This window comes from Alosa pseudoharengus, unplaced genomic scaffold (assembly GCF_046254945.1).
Source record: "Alosa pseudoharengus isolate Yale_2024_CS ecotype anadromous, Long Island Sound unplaced genomic scaffold, YU_APseudo_1.1 YU_APseudo_1.1_scf_17, whole genome shotgun sequence".
NCBI classification, from domain to species: Eukaryota; Metazoa; Chordata; class Actinopteri; order Clupeiformes; family Clupeidae; genus Alosa; species Alosa pseudoharengus.
In genome coordinates, this window is record NW_027468640.1 from 11,592,501 (window position 1) to 11,609,476 (window position 16,976).

A 16,976-nucleotide genomic window follows, 5' to 3' on the forward strand; every position below is an offset into this window, starting at 1 on the left:
CCTACCAGTCCTACATCCGCTCCAATCTAGCGGATTTACAACTTGCTCAGCTAGCACTATGTAATTGGTAGCGGCCTTCTCTGTGATCTTTTGGGGTGCAAGCGGACATTGCTCTATCGCGATCTCCGCTCCAGGCACTCCAGGACCATGGCCAGCTACCTTGCCAAACACGCACTTCTCCCATACGCTCTAGTCTAGCGTAAGCAAACATACCGAAGGGCGAACTAGTGAAATTATGTTTTTCTAAACAAAGTTCGGGAGGAGCCTTCGGGATGATTGACAGCAATTAACTCACCCACTGCCGCCGCAGGGTATTTAAGCCGACCTCCTTTGCCATACGTCACACGCTCTGGCGTTCACGAAATCATCCCCCCTCCTCCCCCTACTCCTCCATTTCACCAATTGCCCCGTTACTAATCCTCCTTACACAGGGGGGTGCAAGCGGACATCGCTCTATCGCGATCTCCGCTCCAGGCACTCCAGGACCACGGCCAGCTACCTTGCCAAACACGCACTTCTCCCATACGCTCTAGTCTAGCTTAAGCAAACATACCGAAGGGCGAACTAGTGAAATAACTTTTACTGTATTTATTCCATGTACCAGAATGCTTTGTAATTTACTTGCTTCTTTGATTTACGACACTCTGTGTGTGAACCAATCAAATGTCTGTTTGTTTTGCTTTTATTTGAATTGTATAAGCAGTCAATGATTATTTGTTATTTGTTTATGCCCGCAAAATCGCGGGGAATAGTGAGGGGAATTGTGTAATTTTAAGAAGGATTCATATAGATTTTTGCAAATAGTGATTTTTTTACTTGCTAGGACCCCATTGAATACAAAACAACCTGTTTCCAATTTTTTTTTCATTTTCAGTGCCAAAATTCAAGATGGCGAACAACTTTTTGATAAATATACACCTAATAAGGTAGACAAGTGAGATACAGACTATTTTCAAAAGATGTATTGCATCATTTACCAACAAATTTGGAGAAAAAAATTGAAAATAATGAAAAAAAAATGAAAATCTGAATCTGCATCTTGTTTCATTATTGAAGAGTTCAACAAAACATTGTCATTGTCACTCAAGTATTTATCCTCACCACTGTCACTGTCTTTTTAATATTGGTGCACATCTCCTCAGAGCCTTCACACCTGCAAAGTTGCGTTAATGGTAAGTTGTTACTCTTGCAAGAACACTTTCTACTGCATTGGCTAGCAAGACAACAGCACTTCACATGCTCCACATCAGCCTCTGGTGCTGGTGGAAGTTTTGACAGAACAGGAGCCCATTGCCCATCAACAATTTGCCTCCATCCCAGTGATAGTGAGTTAATAATTTTTGGAGCAGGCACTGTGTCTTGTGCCCAAACATTTGCTTGCCTGTGTGCTCTCAGAATTTCAATTTCAATTTAATTTCACTTTCTTTCATGAAATATGAAGTGTTGCCTGTAAACTTTCCGGGAAGTGATCAGCGAGACCTGGCAAGACTGCCACCTAGTGATAGACCCACGAAAATGGCCTGGTTTTGAGATGACGTGCATGCGTCACTGATTCGACCCAAAGCGGCAACCGAGTTATGATAAAATGTCCAGATAAAATGTCCAGATTGTGCCTTTTCATGAGTTTTCGATCATCAAATATTTCATTTCCATTCTTCACAGAGTTCCCAAAATCACATATAAGGTGTGTTAGAGTGTCTAGTTTCGTAATTTAAAAAAAAAAAGCTAAAAACGTAATATTATGTTTTTGGCACTGAACGTATGGGAAGGAAAAACGTAATATTACGTTTTTGGCACTCAATGAGTTAAGTTCAAATAGTCCAGTGTAGGGGATGAACTGTCCATAGGGATTAGGAGTTGTCATCGGGCAAGTAGTGGGTCGCTAGGCTGCGCGGGCAGGAATTCGAGCATGGGCACAGCAATCAGTGATGGTGGGGCAATCATAGGGATGGGATTTCCCTAGTTCCCGAGTTTTTCCACTCCCTGGTTGGGTTTTAGAGTTTTAAACATGTTCCACCAAAGGGCTTTAGCTGTTTGAAAACCATGTTTTAAGGAGCTGACACACAAATTTCTCACATCCAGCTAACACGTCTGGAGATGGATGAGGACCTACTACAAGCCTACAAAGTGTGTTAAAGGGACACCAGGCAAGCCTGATGCTTTTTCTCTACTCTTTCTCTATACTTTCTCCCCCTCGCTTGCATCTTCCGTCAAGGGTTTTCGCTGCTTCTTCGCCGGCTCTGCCATTATACACACGTTTGCAACAATCGCTAGCGTTTCGTTAGCCTCCCTCTGTGCTGTGGATGCAGGATGGAAACTGAAACTGCTTCGGTCGCCGGGTACGATACACTGAACTTGCAAGCGGGATATTCTTCCTACAGGCAGTAGGGGCGGGCGAGAGAGTCTTTATTCGCCCTGTAATGAGTCATTTAACCATATACCGACTTACGAAGATGAGTAATTAACACGAAAACGTTGCCTGGTGTCCCTTTAATGACATCATCATGACTTGATTGACTTGAAACAGAAACCTTTCCTTTCCCACGGGATAAATGGTAAATTGCGGGACAAACGGTTGTCTTTCAATTTCCTGATAGGATAGGATACAATAGGATACCCGATAGGTCCACTGACTCTATACACGATGTGATTGGCATGACCGAAGTTTGGTTTTTCCACCTCACAAGCCAACAGAGAGTTGCTAGACTACCCTGGCTGCAAATTACATTTGCTGCCGCTAGGGTGCGTCAAGATTTCTAGGCTGAAATGTATCTTTTGTCGACGTTCTCCAGTGCCCATGATAATGAGACTGTCTTTGTTGATGTCTGGTACCCTGCGAAGGGGCAAGCACCAAGACATCTGTGTGACGTATATGGGGTTTTGCCAAAATGACTTACTGCTACTGCCACCTTTGTGTATGTGAACTGTGACTGGCAGTTTACATAGTTCAACAGCTTTATGAGCAAGGTAGAGGACGAGGTTGGCTTTGGTTTCCTCCTCCGCCTCCTCAGATCCTGGTGAACTTCTACCCCTGCACCATAAAGCGTATCCTTACCAACTGTGTCACAGTTTGGTATGGCAACTGCTCTGCCCACGACCGAAAAGCACTGCAGAGGGTGGTGAAAACTGGCCAACGCATCAACAGTTCCTCACTCCCCTCCATTAAGGCCATCCAGGGCAAGCGATGCTTGCATAAGGCGCACAGCAGGTTCAGAGGAAGCTTCTTTCCTGCAGCTGAACTCTGGGCTATGCTATGCAACCTTGACTGGGGGAGTCGCGGCGTCTGAAGCGTGCGTTAGCTTAGTGCTTCTTACTGATATATTTCTACTTTAACGGCACCGACAATCAAAAAATCCAGTGGAAACTATATGGCAGAAGTGACGCCAATCGGCCCAGCAGCTTTGTCTACTTTGTCACCTACAGAGTTTGACAGGTACGATCTTTCGAAACGCCATGTTATTTCCCATAGACATTTGACGACCGGAAGTTGGATGGATACGGAAGTTACGGAGGCGGGACTTATTCTGGAGAGGTCTATTGGAGAATTGTATTGTAGTGAATGTTACTCATTGTGTTTCCATATCTGCTCATGTCTTTACAGAAACCACACACACACACATCCACATCAATGCCCTGCACATATGTATACACAATACATATTTGATTTATCCTATTTGAGTGAACTGACCCCCCTGTGTATCGCTAATTTGAATACCAAGTAAAGTGAAGTAACCTCAGACTGACTCCTGTTATATATGCTCTGACCGGCATACCGTGGCGAACATCATTCCCACCATTGAAACTATACAGTCCTACCCAAACCACGCCTACATAGAGGTCCATCGAGCCGGATTGGTATTTACCAGGGAAACGGGATGGATCAGTCACTGCCAAGTCACCCCCCCGTGCCAGTCACGCAGGCCCAGATACCTGGACGACTTTGACGTGAATTACGGTGCCAGCCGGCAAAGAACAGCATACACAGGTAATATTAGGATAGCACGGCATACACAGGGGCAGGTTGAAGAGGATGAAGGGTGCCTCCTACAGTCTCTTGATGCTGACACCCAGTCAACAGCCTTCGTTCCCCCTCCACACCCAGACTCCTCTGTCTCCAATACAGCACCTATGCTGCAAGATGAGTGGAGTCTGCTGCTTCAGGAGGTAACGGAGGCGGCAGCGTGGACCGGACATTAGTCTTGTCCGTCAGCTCAGAAGAAACCTGAAAGTATGCTGAAGGAACCAATGACAACCAAGTACAAAGTGACCGGGTGATCGAGGAGGGAGAAGCAACACTGGTTATCCCAGCAAGGGTGACGCAACGACTGGCCATTGAATCGCAGCTGATGTGTTCCCCCCGTCATCACACCACTGGTGTTGAATCGGACAGTTTGTTGCTAGGAACTGACTCCCCCCTGCCAGTCAAACCGGTATCACCTACAGTCATTGTTGATCGTTCAACCTCCATGCTTCAGCCATCTATTCACCCTCATTTAAGCCAGCCTAGCTACATGCAACCTGCAATGCCAAAACATGCCTCTCCGCCACATCCACCTGCTGTTAGGTCATTATCAGCAGCTGAGCCTCGGTCTACATCCAGGAACATGGCTGGTAGATCACAGCATCCCTCTCAAAGTGGACAACAGCCTCATTCACCTGAACCTTACGATGCACAAGCAACTTCTCCATCTAGCAATATGATGGATTTCTTGGAGAGAGGAGGTGAAGGACAAAATTCACTGACTGTCACCAGCAGAAGCCTCTGGACCTGGGCAGGGTGCACCCCCAGCAACAGTCACACATGTTTCCACCTCCAGTGCCAGTCCCTTCCACACGGGCACAAGGTCTCGCTGCTACCTACCCATCTCAGTTCATGGCGCCGCAGCCTATGGCAGCTCAGCATGTAGCACCCTTGCTACCACCACCTGATAGGAACCCAGAGCCAAGCTATGGGCTCAGCCACACACAGATGAGGAATGCATCCGGAGTAGGTGCTAAGTCAGAAACTCACCCACAGTGGCCCTGGTATCCTCCACATCCCAGTGGGCTACAACAGGCCCCACACTTTGGCAACGAAGGCGTGTGGCAGCCCAATCCACCAGAGCTTCATCGTCAGCAGCTTTCACCGGAGGTACAGGCCAGAGAAAGTACTTATAGGGGACCAAAGCCAACAATCCCGGATTTCATCCATAAAGACCCAAGTGAATTTGCACGGCTTAAACTAAAACTAGAGAACCTTCTGCCTGCTTCCAGTACTGATCTCCAATCTCCACTCACCCACTCCCTACAGCCATACTATGGCCGCCTTGAATGAGAAGTATGGGAAACCCCATCAGCTTGCCCTAAGTAAGATAACTGCAGTCATGGATGCTCCCGATGTGTGCCGTGGAGATTTTGCCTCCTTTGAAAGGTTTGCACTCCAAATCAGTGTGCTGGTGGGCATGCTAAAGACTCTGGGTCCCGATGGTGAAGCCGAACTCCAATGTGGATCGCACGTGTCCCACCTACTCAGCAAACTACCTGCAGAACTCAGGGCAAGCTTCAGGCGTCAGGTCGGCTATAGACCTGGCAACATCAACACCCTTGTCAACCTATCAGAGTGGCATCAGCACAAAGTCTGGTGTCAGGACCCAGAAGGGGGTGTTCGGCAGCAAGGGTGAAAAGGAGCAACCATCTCAGAAGACAGATCGAAGGAAGCAATCCAGATTAAGTAAGTCAGCTACATAGTGGGAAGGAATCTTCCACTGATAGCAGCAGTCAAGCCCCAAGTCACTAGCAGAGCCTAAGAGGAAGGGCAAATTCAAGGCATACTGTCCTTACTGTGACAGCAATGAGCATTTTCTGAGTAAGTGTTCAAGATTCCAGAGTCTGTCCACTGAACAGAGAATCCAGTGGATCCGAGAGAAAAAAAGATGTTGGCGTTGTGGGCGGGCCCATCAAGCAGCACAATGCACTTTAAAGAAACCATGTGGCATTTGCCAGAATATTCACCTCCAGGTATTGCATGAGGTGAACCAAAGGCCACCAAAGAAAGTTGTTGCTGAAGTCAGCTCCGCAACAGAGATGCTGTATCTGGATCAACCCAGAGACAGCCAAAGAGTTTTGCTGAAGGTCTTCCGGGTACTGCTGCATCATGGTGACCGCACGGTAGACACATATGCAGTCCTCGACGATGGTTCTGAGCGAACCATCTTTCTCTCAGCAGCTGCAGGGTAGTCCAGAAGATCTGTCTATAAGGCAGGATATTCAGACCATCGATGGATCGTGCGTCTCCTTCACCATTTCGTCAGCAGCATGGCCCAAGAGATGCTTTCGGATAAAGCAAGCCTTCACAGCCAAGGCCTTTGGACTGGCAGAACACTCTTACCCAACAGACACTTTGAGGAAGAAATACAAACATTTGCAGCATGTTCCAATTCCCTCATTTGACCATGCTAGCCCTCTACTGCTAATCGGTGCAGATCATCCACACCTCATCATGCCGATCGAGCCTGTGAGGCTTGGACCTCCAGGAGGACCAGCAGCTGTCAAAACCAGGCTAGGTTGGGTACTGCAAGGTCCTACAAGAGTCCTGGAACAAAGGCTACAACCACAGCAGTGCCTGTGGATGTTAATGGATCCCCTCACAGCTGAATTACAGAGGAACGTGGAGAAGCTATGGCAGCTAGATGTGCTGCCACCACGCAATGCCAAGCTGGTCACACAATCATGAGAGGACCAGGATGCAATTAAGCTCCTGGAGAGCAAGACTGTGCGGCTGGACATTGCAGGAGTTCTCCGCTATGCCACACCATTGTTGAGAAGAAAGAACATGCCTAGTCTTCAAGCCAAGGTTGATGTGGTGATGCCTCAGCTCCGAAGTACAGAAAGGCGGATGGCTAAGACTCCTGAGAGGGCTCAAATATACAACACTGAAGTCCAGAAGCTGGTTGATGCAGGCTATGTGGTGAAGCTCCATGACGGGGACCTTGAGCAAGATGAGGAGTCATTGTTCATACCCCACCACATGGTTGAGCACAATGGCAAGCATCGAATTGTGTTCAATTGCTTATTCCAGCACAAGGATGTGTCACTCAACGAGATTCTGCTTCCTGGACCGACGCTGGGCCCTTCATTGTTGGGAGTGCTACTACGTTTCCGTGAGCACGCCATCGGTATCAGCGGGGACATAAAAGGTATGTTCCACCAGGTGCGTCTTCTTCCAGAGGACAGGCATCTACTTCGCTTTGTGTGGCGAGAAGGGAAGACTGACTGCACACCTACCATCTACGAGTGGCAAGTCTTGCCTTTTAGAACTACCTGCAGTCCCTGCTGTGCCACGTTTGCACTACAGAGGCACATGGCTAACCAAGGTGAAATAGAGGAAGATGTGAGGATGTCTGTCGAAAGGTGTTTGTAAGTGGACAACTGTCTCCAAAGTACACCCACCGAGGGCGAAGCAAAACACCTCATTGACAAACTGCGAGCTGTGCTGGCACTTGGCGGGTTCGAGATACGTCAGTGGGCCAGCAATGCATCCAGTACCATAGAACACCTACCTAGAGTGGCTCGCTCAGACAACATTGAACTCTGGCTGGCAAAAGAACTCACAGAAGTGAATGAGTCAACCCTAGGCTTGCGATTGGATTGCAAGCCTAAGTTCCTGAATCTCGGAGATTCGCGTCCCATGAAGACTTTGAATCGGCACGACTCAGACTGTAGCCAGTTCAACACAGTTGTTGAATTCCGTTGCAGTGAGTGTCGCAGATGGAAAGCCAAGCCAGCAGTCCCGAAGATGGCAGACCTGCCACCTGCTAGTCTCCGTCTCCACAAACCCCCGTTCCACTCGACAGGAATGGATTGCTTCGGGCCATTCCGGGTTAAAGTAGGAAGAAGGAATGAGAAGAGGTGGGGCATCATCTTCAAATGTCTCACGACAAGATGTGTCCACCTCGATGTCTTAACCAGCATAGACATTGATGGATTCCTCATGTCATTGAGAAGATTTATAGCCCGCCGTGGAACACCTGCAGAGTTGTACTCAGATCAGGGTACAAACTTTAAGGGTGGAGAGAAGGAGCTTACAAAGGCCTTTGCTGACATGAGTCCAGATCTGCAACAGACACTGGCAAAGAACCAGATCTCTTTCCATTTCAATCCACCAGCTGCACCCCACTTTGGTGGAGCATGGGAAAGAGAGATCCGATCTGTGAAGGCTGCCCTCTACACAACCGTTGGCTCTCAGCCACCGAGGAGGTGCTGCGGACTGTGTTGGTGGAAGTCGAATGTATCCTCAACTCCAAACCCTTGGGGTATGTTTCGTCCAATGTGGCGGATCTGGACCCTGTCACCCCAAATCTGCTTCTCATGGGGCGGCCCGATAGTCGTCTCCCACAAGTAGTATATCCAGAGTCGGAGGCCCTCAGCAGACGTCAGTGGAAACAGAGCCAAATCATCACTGACCACTTTTGGAACAAAACTCCCCAGCACAACTTGCCGAAGGCTTGGCTTTCCATCAGAACCGCCGAGGTCAAGATACAGAACAGTGGGCCCTTCCAGTCTTCCATCAGAACCGCCGAGGTCAAGATACAGAACAGTGGGCCCTTCCAGTGAGCGGCTGTGTTGTAAAGGCCATTGACTATGTAGAAACAGCGCCCTCTGCAGCTTTGGGGTATATGTGCAGTAGGTTCAGTAGTTAGTGAGGAGAGTTAGGTTAGTTTAAAGGTCAGACAGGACAACGTGTCCACTGAGTAAGCTTTTTATGTTTGTGGCTTGTGTGCGTAAATGATAAGGGTAAGTGTTGCCAATTTCATTTCCAGTTACTGTAGTCTTTAAGATGTCAACAATGTTAGTTTCTAGCGAATTCTAATGATGTATAATTTGGTAATTTAGGCTACATATAGCAAGCTACGAATGCAATATACTTTAAATGTAGCAAGCTATCAATGCAATGCTCAGGCTTAGCACTGTTTATTCCTGCACACTAATGTCATTTGTTTCATATAGTGTATAGTATACTGTTAATATTTCATAGTGTTATAATTTCATGTAAAGATGTGAAGAACTATGTAGCATGTTGAGCTATTAAGCATTAATGAGAAATGAGTCAGCATATCTGTGAGGCTAATAAGCTAGCTCACGGTGTCATTCCTCTCATAGTCACAAGGGCTACATGTGATTCGTGCACTGGTTAGCTATGTAGCTGAATTGCCGTTTACATATTTGATTAATCCTATTTGAGTGAACTGACCCCCCTGTGTATCGCTAATTTGAATACCAAGTAAAGTGAAGTAACCTCAGACTGACTCCTGTTATATATGCTCTGACCGGCATACCGTGGCGAACATCATTCCCACCATTGAAACTATACAGTCCTACCCAAACCACGCCTACAGCACTTTTCTCCTTTTTTGCACTTCTGGTTAGACACAAACCACATTTCGTTGTCTTCATACTTGTACTCTACAATGACAATAAAGTTGAATCTAATCTAATCTATTGTGGTGAGTGCAGAACAGTACTTTAATTCAAATGATTATTAGGTTATGTGAAGGAAACTTTTAATCAGTCAATGTGTTTTTCCGGGTATGCCAATAAATAGAATAATGGTGGTTACACCCATCACTGGTTGATAATCATGACATCTCATGTCACCCATGGTCATATTTATTACCTAAGTCATTCAATTGTATTAGAAATGTATGTATATAATGATAATACCTAACATATATCCATTTAAAATGTTTAAAAAGGCGATTATTTGCCATTTTTGGTGATATATCTGCCATCTTGGACTTTGGACCTGTGCAGTCCGGTGTTCCAGTTTAGATGGTGAGCAGATTAACTGGTGATATTTGCATAAAATCAGTGAATATTCAACAAGACCCTGCCTACTTCTTCAGAGCGTTCTGCTCTGCCTCAGCCTAGTGCAGGTTCACATTTTCACAAAGTGTTTGCAAGTGAGACAATATAACGGATATCACTGAAAAGATCACCAGTGTATATCTAATACATGTCTGTTTAAGCATTATCCACACAAATATGACACATACTGAATGAATGGGAAAAAATAAAACTAGCGATCTAGCTGGGATTCGAACCATGCATGGACAAGAAAGTTGATCAGATAAGCTTCTACATTGTCTATACCACTACACTACGAACCACTGAAATTGATGCCAGATTTCTATGTATATATTGAACTTTTAGTCAAAGTTAACACAGGTTAACATATGTGAGAAATATAGGCTACGCCCATGTTAACTGGTGCTATCACAATTTAGCATGGGCATATGCAAGCCTCAAAACAACAAAGTAGGTTCATCTTTGCCTCACATACCAAAAGCTAACTGATGTAGGCTACAACAAACTGGCATGTCCCCACTAACACTAATTAATAATATGAAACACGTCAGTCATGTGCAAAAATTATCATAACTTAGTGTTATCTTAGTCTCGGTGAAGTTATGCAGTGTCTAGTGTAGTGTAGTCTAGTGTAGTAGTCTAGTGATTTGAAGTGAACATATGAAACTTATTTTCTCCGAGTTAGACTTAATTTGTTGGTCCTAATTTGATGACAAAATGGTTATCATGGTAGCATATTTATGGATTAGACAACTTCAATGTAGCTAGAGAGTTTGATGACAGATATTGCTGTTTCAGATTCCCACGTAGCCTAAATTAGTAAATATTTTAGCCTATTACTGCTCAGCAGCCTGTTGCAAAACATTCACGTAGCCTAGATGTTTGCTATAATGAATATATTGATCGATTGACAAATAAGCTGTCACAAGACAACATAGGCCTACACATTCATTTAATTGGAACACCATGCTAATGTAGAGATACAAAATGATCAGTGGTGAAATTGGTTAACAGGGTGGCCTATTACTGCTAGCTTGCTATTTTAGTGAGCAGTTCGAGGCCCACAAGTGATCTTCATAATTTTTGCGCACGATGTGTGTTTCTGCACAAAAAACGAACAACGTCTGGTGGGGTCATGCCAGTTTGTTACTGTTTGTGATGCAAAATTACTGAGGCATTATTCAAGGCATGCGTTCGCTGTGTTTGCTCATGTCATAGGCTATCACCAGTTAACATAGACATCAGGATAGCTAGTAAGCTAGTAGACTAATGACAAGCGTTGCTCTCTGTGGCGTATTGGTGATAGTGCTTGCTGCTTGGAACATTTTGCCTCAGTGAGACTCATGTTCGAAACCCAACAAAACCTTCACTGATTTACTTTGACACATTTCCTGTTTGCACAACATTTTGTGTGGATGCTTAAGCAGACATGCATTATACATGAACTGGTGATTTCCGCGTGTTTTCAGCAAGATCTTGCTTCATATTCTGTCGCCACTGTAGACTTGTGAAAATGTGAATCTCCAGCACTGGAAGGGCGGAAGCAGAGCAAAGCGTTGTTAACAAGTAGGCAGGGTCTTTTTGAATATTCACGGATTTTTATGCAAATATTACAAGTTAACCTGCTCACCATCTAAACTGGAACACCGGGGAAAAAATGGAAACAGGTAGTTTTGCAAACTATAGGGTCTGAAGAAGTGAAAAAACATAATTTGCAAAAATATATATGAAATGTTCCAAACACCTTTTTTTTGCTACATATCGCCCTGCACTAGAATGTGAACATTCCATCTCCTCAGAAAGGAGACGGCTGGTCAGTCCCAGATGCCCTGAGAAGAGAGAGGGTGTGCTCTGCGGTAGTAGCTGGTTTTGGGGAGACCATTGAACGTATGCTGTTCATAGGCCCTCAACTCCTTAGCTTGACGCCTGTTATCTCCTGCTGTGGAGAGGGACTCAATAGTTTACCTCCCGTGCTGGACCCACCGAAGCTACCCGACCTGCGACCTCCCAAGGAGCTGAGTTTACCTCCGGTGCTGAGCCCACCGGCGGACCGTCCGCCCTGTTGTCGCTGGTGTCACATAGCTACGTTGGCTAGCTCAAGGCAGCTGCTTGACTCCCGTCTGCGCCTGGACAACAGTCGTCGGCTTGGCTGAGTGGAACCCATTTCGTTAGTGAGTACACTTACACTGACACACACACACACTCGGTCTCCGCCAAGAGCGACCGGCGAGTCGGACTGGCATTGTAGCGGTTGCTACCCTGCCTTCTGACTTCAGTGCACCAACGAGCTCCAACAGAAAGCGCTTGGGGGTTATTCTATTTTGCTCATTATATATGTTGTATCCACATGGTGGTTTATCTGTTTTAACGTTACCTTTTACACAGTGAATTATTGTTGTTTTCTCCACACTGGTGTTTAGCCTAAGCTAACAGGGTAACAGCTAGAACTGTTACTGTCTGTAGGCTCCCTTCAGAGTGAATTGTTCGCTCGCAAGTCTTGTCCAGGTTCTGTATCACTTTTTCTTCTTATTGAAGCTCTTTAATAAATAAATATTCTGTATTGTTACATTTAATTATACTTCTGGGTGTATTGGCAATTCATTTGTATGCATCCACCACTAGTTTACTGAACCGTTTCCACATTGATTATTTAAAGTCTGTAGGAATACATTATACACGAGTTATACGGTAAGTGTAGGATTTTTACAGTGGAGGCACCGCGCTATTTAATTCTGTTATAGTCTTTCATTTTTAGCCTACTGGTATTCAGGAATCTCAGCCATCTCACCATTCCACTGCTGAGAATTCATCAATTCATATCCCCTCACGTCAAACCTAAACCCTTGGTGACGGTCCATACAGTATATACTGCAACATTCTAAACATGTTTTAATACGATGAAGGAAAAGCCAACATGACCTCTATATGGAATGAAATTACATTTTACATTTTCACACACCTGAGCTGTGAGATGTAGGGCAGACACTGGAGGAAACTCCTCACTTCACTCTCTTCATCTGACCAGCCCCACAGCTCTACTGGTTTCTTCTGTGTTTGGAGTTTCAACACTTCTAGGAGGAGAGAGGCCTTTGTCTTGGAGAGGTGTATGGACCAGACTGCAGGAATTGACTGATAAACTGGTTGCAGTGCTGAAATGAGACTCCTGCCAATCTGTGACTCATAGTTCCTCACATAATAGTACAGATCCAAGAGGAAATCAGATTCACTGAAAATAATGGAGAGTGGAAGCAGTGACCTGACAGTGGTGAGAAGAGAGTCTGTCTCACAGAGAGATGCTTGCAGACACAGATTCAGACGAAATGATTTCACCCGCTGTTCCCACTTTTTCAAAGATGTTCTCTTAAGCTGTGGTGGAGGAAATCTGTTTCAACAGACAACACAGAGGAGGGAACAGACATGTCAGAGGTCTATTTCTCAGCTTTAACAATCTAACACATAGCATTATAGTTTACGCTGTGAACAATGTTTAACTATCGACTACACACACACACATACACACACACACAGACAGGGGCGGAGTGGCGATCGGGACGGTCGGGAGTTTTCCCGGTGGGCCGGCCGAGGTGCGGGCCGGCCCATAGAACTTTAATCGTGGCCTTGAGTCATTCATGAGAAATGCCGTCAGAGTTTTTCGCGAAAATCTCCGCGATCTACACTTTGAATTTTAAGAAGTCCAACCAATATTTACACCACTCGCTCAATGTCTATATGTCATTCATGGTTACCCTGCACACTCATCTCCCTCATGCTGATTAATTGTGTAGGCTAGCCTTAATTTTTTTATCTTAATTCATTTTTGTCTCATTCAGGCGTTACAGAACTTTCATGGTCACAAATAAAATGTCAATTTAATTTGTTTGTTTGTCCTTAAATTAACGCAGGCCTAGGCTAGAATGGAGCAAAGCCTCCTGGGAATGGGGAATGTGTTTCTGGTTTATCCAATGAACCGATTGCAGGTCAAGTCTATTTACAGAAATGTAGGGGGATAAATGAGCGGCCCCTCGTCTAATGGCATGATCCTACAAGCGATCAAGTTCGAGGAAAACTACAGGATTTTTGACAGTCGACGGATTTGCGTGATTGCTTGCTGTTTTACACATGGATGGAAGGCAGAGAGAAAGGTTAGCGGAGCTAAAGCATTGACGTTATTGCTAGGCAGAAACTAGCACAAGCTAGTCTTATGTTGATATGTAGCCTAGGTCTAGCCTATGACTAATTAATGGGCCACTCAGGCTGATAAATGGTTTGTGGAACTCGTTGGAACTGTCTGTAAGCCTACAGTATATAGGCTATCAAAGTGCCTGGTTTTTCAATTATTTAATTACCTGTGTTATTAGGTTGACATTGTCTGTAGGCTAGGCCTTTTTTAAATTTATACAGGCAACTATTGGAGTGCTATAGATATGTCCTTGCATGATGCTTGAAATTTCCATCCACCCACAAAGCTGTTTTTATACTGCACTTAAATATCTAGTTCCTTACACATTTATTGAAAGTGCCTGGTTTGTGGTTGATTGGCTTGCTGTATTGCATTAGCACTAGTTCCTTTCTCCAAATGTAGCCTATACGTAGCCTATTAGTATTTTAAATTGACATATATTTTGTTTGTGCTGTTGATGTGTGTGCGTGGTTGGGGGGGGGGAACGTTGCCGTCAGAATTTTCCCGGTGGATTTTAGTGCCCCACTCCGCCCCTGCACACACACACACACACACACACACACACACACACACACACACACACACACCTGAGCTGTGAGATGTAGGGCAGACACTGAAGGAAATTCCTCACATCACTCTCTTCATCTGACCAGCCTCTCAGCTCTACTGGTTTCTTCTGTGTTTGGAGTTTTAACACTTCTAAGAGGAGGGAGGCCTTTCTCTTTGAGAGGTCTATGGACCAGACTGCAGGGGATGACCGGTAAAATGGCTGAAGTCCTGGAAGGAGAATCCTGCCAGTTTGAATCTCAATGTCCTTCACTCTGGCACACAGATGCAGCAGGAACTCATGATGAGAACCACTGCAATAATCAGCACATCTATCCAGCTCCTCAAAAGGGAAGGTGCACACAGAGCACAAGAGCTCAGAGAAACTCTCTCCTGTAGCTGAATCAGACACAGCTGCTGCTACACTCAGATCCAGCAGGAACCGGAGCACTTCCTCTGGGCCCATTTTCTGGACATTTTCTGTGAAACTGAAAAGAAGAAATACAACTAGTCAGGAAAAGGAAACAATATTGAAGACACACACACACACACACACACACACACACACACACACAGAGAGACATAAACAAATGGCAATGTGGAACAAAACAATCAATTCACACATTTCAGTTGTGAGATAGGTGTTTTATGAACTGTTTTGTTGATAAGTTTCCATCAAGAAATATTTTAATTAATAAGCCATGCACTTTCATGTCCTTCCATTCTATTGAATATGCAAATGCATTATAATATGAGGGTTGTAAGGAACATATGCTATTTCACGTTACAAACCAACGTAAAATGGGAGGAAATTATAATGAAAACCATCACTTAACACACTTGAGCTGTGAGATGTAGGGCAGACACTGAAGGAAACTCCTCACTTCACTCTCTTCATCTGACCAGCCTCTCAGCTCTACTGGTTTCTTCTGTGTTTGGAGTTTCAGCACTTGTAGGAGGAGAAAGGCCTTTTTCTTTGAGAGATCTATGGACCAGACTCCAGGACCTGATTCATACACTGATTGAAATGCTGGAAGAAGTGTACAGCCGGTTTTAGACTCAAAGTCAATCACATGAGAGATCAAGTCAAGCAGAAATTCAGAGTCGTCCAAAGTATGTAAAAGATTTAGCAGTGTCTGCACATTGGAGAGGCTACAATCTTCACAATAAAGAGCTGCTTTCAGGCACAGATCCAAACGGAATGTCTTATATCTCTCTTCTGTCTCTTCAAAAGGTCCATGCAACTTAAGTCTGTTCGAACAAAATAAAAAAAAACAAAAATACATCAGATATGAGAGAAATGATCAGCAGCAGCCACCTGTAAAGATAAGTTATTGTGGCAGTGGTAATGCCAAAGCCAGTCCCCTTCAATACTTGTTTCTCAGTTAAAGGAATAGAATCTGCGTTTCTAAAGAATTGCTGTTCACATTTCATCAACAGCCAACACATTCCACCCCTCCCTTCCAGGCTCCTAAGGTAACGTGTTGATTGGCTGGAATTGTTTCTAGTTCAGTCCCAGCCTGTATGTTTGCATCCCATTTACAATGCCAGGACTTCATATAAACAGAGTAAAGCAAACACACACTGAATGGATTGCTAATATCATGAGGAGCAATATGCGGATTCACTGAATGTGACAAAAAGTATATTTGATTACAATTGCAGACAACACCTTTAAGTCGCTGAAATGTGGTATCACAATCACGATCCTAATTTCTCAACACCGAAATCTTAATTTAACATATTATTCAAGTAGATAAACCAACACACACTCTAAATCAGAAATATTTCATTGGCATTGCAACTGGATATGTGTGTGAAATTTAGATGAGTACGTGATTTTAAACACACTGATGGATTCAATAAGTTGTCTATGTTCAACATCATCATCAAGATGAAAAAGCACGGTTTTATCACGTACATCCAAGAATAATCCAGGTGCAGGATCGAAGTTACGGTTTATAAGACAAAGTGAAGATCCGCACACTGTAGAGCTCCCATTTAAGTATTTTTTTTATTTTGGTAACATTTCAAGCCCTTATGGCCCTTCCTCAGACTTCCAACCAAGTGTTACACAGCTGCCCTTTTAAATTTCATTTGTCACATGATTATAATTAGGTTGCAGGATCCATTAAACAATTAATTAAAATAGAAGAGATAGAATATTGCACCATGCCCGTGTACATCAACAATACACATATACAATCAATTCATTGCAAAGGTAAAAATAGACTATTGCAGACTATAGAATATATGCCTGTGTATATACACAATACAAACATATACTGTAACAATATACACAATATTGCCAGTACATATAATATATTTTCCTCATTGTGGGTATAAATACTCACATATCCAATCCACACATCAGATCACCACATACCATTTCATTCAAAGTGCAGTA

General features: G+C 44.4%; 1 protein-coding gene across 1 annotated transcript in view; it reads right to left on the reverse strand.

Annotated features, from left to right (window-relative positions):
- LOC143127237 (uncharacterized) overlaps positions 1-16,976 on the reverse strand; it is a 47,914-nt gene that overhangs the window by 12,274 nt on the left and 18,664 nt on the right. The window contains exons 8-10 of the mRNA XM_076288583.1: positions 15,410-15,820; positions 14,611-15,057; positions 12,803-13,225 (exon numbers count right to left, since the gene is read on the reverse strand). Of these exons, the coding sequence (XP_076144698.1) occupies positions 12,803-13,225; positions 14,611-15,057; positions 15,410-15,820 (1,281 nt within the window). The remainder of the gene's footprint in view (positions 1-12,802; positions 13,226-14,610; positions 15,058-15,409; positions 15,821-16,976) is intronic.